At 46.3% G+C, this 5,889-nt stretch overlaps 1 protein-coding gene across 1 annotated transcript; it reads left to right on the forward strand.

Moving 5' to 3' along the window:
* The first annotated feature begins 1,260 nt into the window (after positions 1-1,260).
* On the forward strand, positions 1,261-2,148 carry LOC125376978 (pre-mRNA-splicing factor CWC22 homolog). The gene has a single exon (XM_048389728.1). The coding sequence runs from the start codon at positions 1,261-1,263 to the stop codon at positions 2,146-2,148; it is 888 nt and encodes a 295-aa protein (XP_048245685.1).
* Positions 2,149-5,889: the final 3,741 nt, after the last annotated feature.

Consider the following 5,889-nt stretch of genomic DNA (forward strand, 5'->3'; position numbering starts at 1 on the left):
TTGACATCCTGAGCATTGATCTACGCAATTGGAAAATGATGACATCCATCAACCACTAGACGACATAGACGAGACAAGGAGAGTGACGGACAGAGAGACACTGGGAGAGGGAGAGAGACACAGACAAGACAAGAGGGTGAGAGAGACACATACCCACAGATGACACACTGGAGTGGGTGAGAGACGAGACAAGGAGCGCGCGAGACAGACAGACACACTAGACAAGAGGGACGATAGAGACACACTGTGAGAGATAGAGAGACAAGACAAGAGGGCGGGAGAGAGTCTGGGAGAGATAGACGAGACAAGCAAGGCGAGAGAGAGAAAAACTGGGAGAGACAGACGAGACAAAGAGGACGAGAGAGACACTGGGAAAGGCAGACAGGCTAGACAAGGAGGGCGAGAGAAGAAAAACTGGGAAAGACAGACAGACTAGACAAGGACGGCGAGAGAAGAAAAACTGGGAAAGACAGACAGACTAGACAAGAACGGCGAGGGAAGAAAAACTGGGAAAGACAGACAAACTAGACAAGGACGGCGAGGGAAGAAAAACTGGGAAAGACAGACAGACTAGACAAGGACGGCGAGGGAAGAAAACTGGGAAAGACAGACAGACTAGACAAGGAGGGCGAGAAGAAAAACTGGGAAAGACAGACAGACTAGACAAGGACGGCGAGGGAAGAAAAACTGGGAAAGACAGACAGACTAGACAAGGACGGCGAGGGAAGAAAAACTGGGAAAGACAGACTGACTAGACAAGGAGGGCGAGAAGAAAAACTGGGAAAGACAGACAGACTAGACAAGGACGGCGAGAAGGACACTGGTAAAGACACATAGACGAGACACGGAGGGCGAGAGGGACACACTGGGGTAGATAGATAGACGAGACAAGGAGGGTGAGAGAGAGAGACAGACGGAGAGACAAGGAGGTCGAGAGAGACACATTGGGATAGATAGATAGACGAGACAAGGAGGATGAGAGAGAGAGACAGACAGACGAGACAAGGAGGACGAGAGAGACACTGGGAGAGACAGACAGACGAGACAAGGAGGACGAGAGCGACACTGGTAAAGGCAGACGGACGAGAAAAGGAGGACGAGAGAGACAAACTGGGATAGATAGATAGACGGGACAAGGGGGTGAGAGACACATTGGGAGAGACAGACAGACGAGACAAGGAGGGTGAGAGAGAGACACACACAGGGAGAGACGACAGACGAGACAAGGAGGTCGAGAGAGACGCTGGGAGAGACAGACAGATGAGACAAGGAGGACGAGAGACACACTGGGGGAAACGACAGACGAGACAAGGAGGACGAGAGACACTGGGAAAGACACGGACGAGACAAGGACGACGAGAGAGACACTGGGAAAGGCAGACAGACGAGACAAGGAGGACGAGAGACACTGGGAAAGGCAGACAGACGAAACAAGGAGGACGAGAGAGACACTGGGGGAAACGACAGACGAGACAAGGAGGACGAGAGACACTGGGAAAGACACGGACGAGACAAGAAGGACGAGAGAGACACTGGGAAAGGCAGACAGACGAGACAAGGAGGACGAGAGAGACACTGGGAAAGGCAGACAGACGAGACAAGGAGGACGAGAGACACTGGGAAAGACACGGACGAAACAAGGAGGACGAGAGAGACACTGGGAAAGACACGGACGAAACAAGGAGGACGAGAGACACTGGGAAAGACACGGACGAAACAAGGAGGACGAGAGACACTGGGAAAGACACGGACGAAACAAGGAGGACGAGAGACACTGGGAAAACGCAGACAGACGAGACAAGGAGGACGAGAGACACTGGGAAAGACACGGACGAAACAAGGAGGACGAGAGAGACACTGGGAAAGGCAGACGAGACAAGGAGGACGAGAGACACTGGGAAAGACACGGACGAGACAAGGAGGACAAGAGACACTGGGAAAGACACGGACGAGACAAGGAGGACGAGAGAGACACTGGGAAAGGCAGACAGACGAGACAAGGAGGACGAGAGAGACACTGGGGGAAACGACAGACGAGACAAGGAGGACGAGAGACACTGGGAAAGACACGGACGAGACAAGGAGGACGAGAGAGACACTGGGAGAGACGACAGACAGGACAAGGAGGGTGAGAGAGACACTGCATAGGAGAGACAGACAGACGAGACAAGGAGGGTGAGAAAGAGAAAAAGAATTAGAGAGAAAGGGTGAGAGAAACAGGCGAGACAAGGAGGGCGAGAGAGAGGCAGACAAACGAGACAGGGGGACGAGAGGGAGAGACAATGATAGCGTGAGAGAGACATTGAGACAGAAATAAGAACAGTGGAAAAGCTGGTGACCTTCCTCAACTGTAACGATCTCTCCACAACTTTCGGCGTGAGACGATGTGCATCATGGATGAGCAGGAAGACGAGTCTTGACCGCTAGCAGATTCTTGGAACGCGGTATTGATGACACGGGGAAATCGCTACCTAATCCCACAGACGCATAAATTCACTCTCATCAGGCCTATGACAAATTCGCATGTCAGGCCAGGCACAATATTGATAGAAATGGCTATTCTATCGTCATTGGTTCAGAACGAACTGTGGTGAAGGCCAAGTGATCTAAATTGAGTAATGACATTGATGAATTGCACTAGCTTTTAGACATTGTTAGCCTAGAAACCACTTTACCCAGGACATCTGTTAAGGGAAATTAATTACCCCGTGACAGAGCCATTCCAAGATGGCCGCTAGGTCCGACATCTGACCTCGCATCACACTCCACTGCGCAGACTCAAAGGAATCGTGATTTGCATAAGCATTTTCCATTACATGTTTGATAGACTCGCCTCCCTCCCGCCGGTTTTAATTTAAATGTTATTACTGATTGTTCGTGTTCATGGGGTGAGGGGGGAAAAGAACAAGTCTTGGGTCAAAGATATGAAGCGCGATGCTTCTATTTAAAGATAACGTAAATTATGTTTTATTTGTATTTGCGATTAAAAGTGACAGGATGAGTTATGTCTCTGCGTTCACTTATTATTGGGAGGATTCATGTCAAAGGAAACAGTATTGCCTGCACGACTAATCAAATATGCTGAGGACTTGAGATGGATGGACACCATCTCCCCGTGAGGTGCTGTTAACTATGTACAACCAGCATGAATCTGTCGGTAAATGTGAAGTGAATGTTCTTTTATGGCGCAGTAACTAATATTGCATCCACATAAACTGCCGGGCATACATGGAAGTATGCATGTTTGATTTTGTATAGAAATGAAACAGACAAGAAATCGTTCGATGATTATTCGATGATGATGTATTAGAGGCGGGTATCACAGTTGTGTTTGCGTTTGCAGCGTTTCGGCGACTGTTTTCAGTCTAGTAATATGTGATACCATTTGTTATTGTTTTCGATTCACCAATGTGTGAAGCCCATTTCTGGTGTCCCCCGCAGCGAAATTAATGGAATATTGTTAAAAGCGGCTTAAAACCATACTCACTCGCTCATTCAATCGGAAACAATATTTACTGAATCGTTTTCTTGGTCAAGGCCAATGTTTCTTCTAGTTTCTATCATTAAGTGCGGACATCTACATATACATCTTCACTTCCTGAGGGCTTGATTTAAGACTTTGGAGTGAGTGAGTATGGTTTTACGCCACTTTTAGCAATATTCCATCAATGGGGACACCAGAAATTGGCTTAACATATTGTACCCATGTCGGGAATCGCACCCGGGTCTTCGGCGTGACGAGCGAACGCTTTAACCACTAAGCTACCCGACCGCCCCTTCAGCGTGACGAGCGAACGCTTTAACCACTAGGCTACCCGACCGCCCTAAAACTTTGTAGTCAATCGGACAAAAATAAGTTTGTCAATATAGAATGGAGATAAGAGGCACTTGATAATCAAGGTTTCCATTGTACCCACACAATCCACAATAGTCAGCTATCCGATGACGTCAGTCAGTATAGGATGTGTACGGTTCTAAAGGATGTTTTGGACCATGTCTGCATTGTCACTAGTTTTGTCCTGGGTTGTTTGAGTTGTGTAGTTGTTGTTTCCTGTCATCAGTTTCGGTGAACCGTGAAAAGAAAACTTGATTCATAAGCGGGACAAGATGAGTTATACTTGTTTAGGCGACAATTTTTAATTTAATTTGAGAAATTCAGCTAAAGATTTTAAAAAATGGAACGAAAGTGAAGGGTGATTGTTACTCATATTGCCGTAAGATATACCTGTATATACATAGAATTAATACGACTTACGACATTTGAAAAGTTCACCACACAACTCTTCGGCAAATTCCGCTCTCGTCGGCTATAGCTATCTATTCCCTGTGGGCGAGTTTATTCGCCTCAAACTCATGACGTCATCGCGCTTTCAGTTGGGACTTCATTGACGTCATGAAACTGATAGAAAACTTTGAAAACAATTTTTTTCAACTTGTCTAGTTTACGACAAACATGCTAAACATTTCGATCAGCCGACGAGCACCCAACGACATCAACACTCTCAGTCCGTACATCTGCAGGTCACTAATAGGTTTGGTTTTTTTATGATATTGTTAAAGACGTTCATATAATTCAGTCATTAGTGAATGGAGACTCGTGTCAACCTGAATGTCTGGCGAGGAGGCGAGATGACGCAGTGACAGTGGCACTCACTCACTCACTCACTCACTCACTCGTGCATGCAATAATTCACTCTCGTATTGAATCAATCAAGTCCGCACACACGAAAAGTTAATGAAAGAACGCACGTAGATACAAGGAATCTCACTGAGTGTCTTTTAATATATCAACACAAGTTGATAAAAGTGGAAAAACTCTGAGGCTTGTCGAGGAGTTTTCCCACTTTTAACAACGAGTGTTGATATATTTGATGTCAAAAGACACAAGGGTGAGATTTTATTTATCATCCATCATCATTCTTCCAACTTTTTCAGTTTGTAGACATTCATATGCAGTGTCTAAATGTGAAAAATACTGCTAACAGCTTCAGTAGCAGAGCCATTAGTGATGTCATTTGATTGTGACGTCATGTAACAATGTCGTCACAATGGTCTGCAAAGCATTGTGATGCAATTTCATTGCAGCGATATCTACAATGTAGATATCGCTTGATCTCACCCCAAGCGATATCTCCTGTGAGAGCAAGTTTGGGATGATAAATGCGCAATCACACACAATCACTCGCCTGTCAAATCACATATACTTCATAACACACTTAGGCACGTACCTGTACGCTCGACGTCGCACTTACACAATTCCCCATGTACTCAGTCTCCCATACGCACCCACGCAAACCTACATAAACGCACACGCACACGCACACGCACACGCACACACGTATCCACTGTTACAACAGTGTTGAGTACAAAGGCCACTTTATTTGTTGAATGGCTGAGTTTCAACTCTGAGTTTCAAGGGGGCACGGGTGGCCCAGCCGTCTAAGGTGCCGCGATTGCAGAGTTGCGTCCCATGGGCACGCCAGAAACCTATGATTGTGGCTTCGAATCCCGGTTCGCCCTGATTATGTTTCTAGGTTTGTCAGCACCATACCCGTGCTCGTGGGTTTCAATGAAGTGATAAACATCCGTGACCTGCATCACTTCGGGCTTTCCTCCCACATTAAGCTGACACGCCGCGATATAAGTGTAATACTGTTAAAAACGGCGTTAAACCCAACTCACTCACTCACTCACGCATTGAGCTTCATGGCTCTAACCGGGGACCTTTTTTAACCTGGAATTCCCAGGGTTTTTTCCTACTTAATATTGATATCTGACGCCAACAAGTTATTGGCATTGTGACGTCATTACAGTTTTATTAATGTCATACTTTAATGAAAACGTGTCATTGTAGAAGTGTAGTATAAATGACGTTGTTAATTCCAGTTT

Source organism: Haliotis rufescens, unplaced genomic scaffold, assembly GCF_023055435.1.
Source record: "Haliotis rufescens isolate VD_foot unplaced genomic scaffold, xgHalRufe1.0.p SCAF_8, whole genome shotgun sequence".
NCBI lineage: Eukaryota > Metazoa > Mollusca > Gastropoda > Lepetellida > Haliotidae > Haliotis > Haliotis rufescens.

Coding starts and splice junctions, on each gene's coding strand:
- LOC125376978 (XM_048389728.1), top strand. CDS start 1,261: ATGAGACAAGGAGGACGAGAGACACACTGGGGGAAACGACAGACGAGA.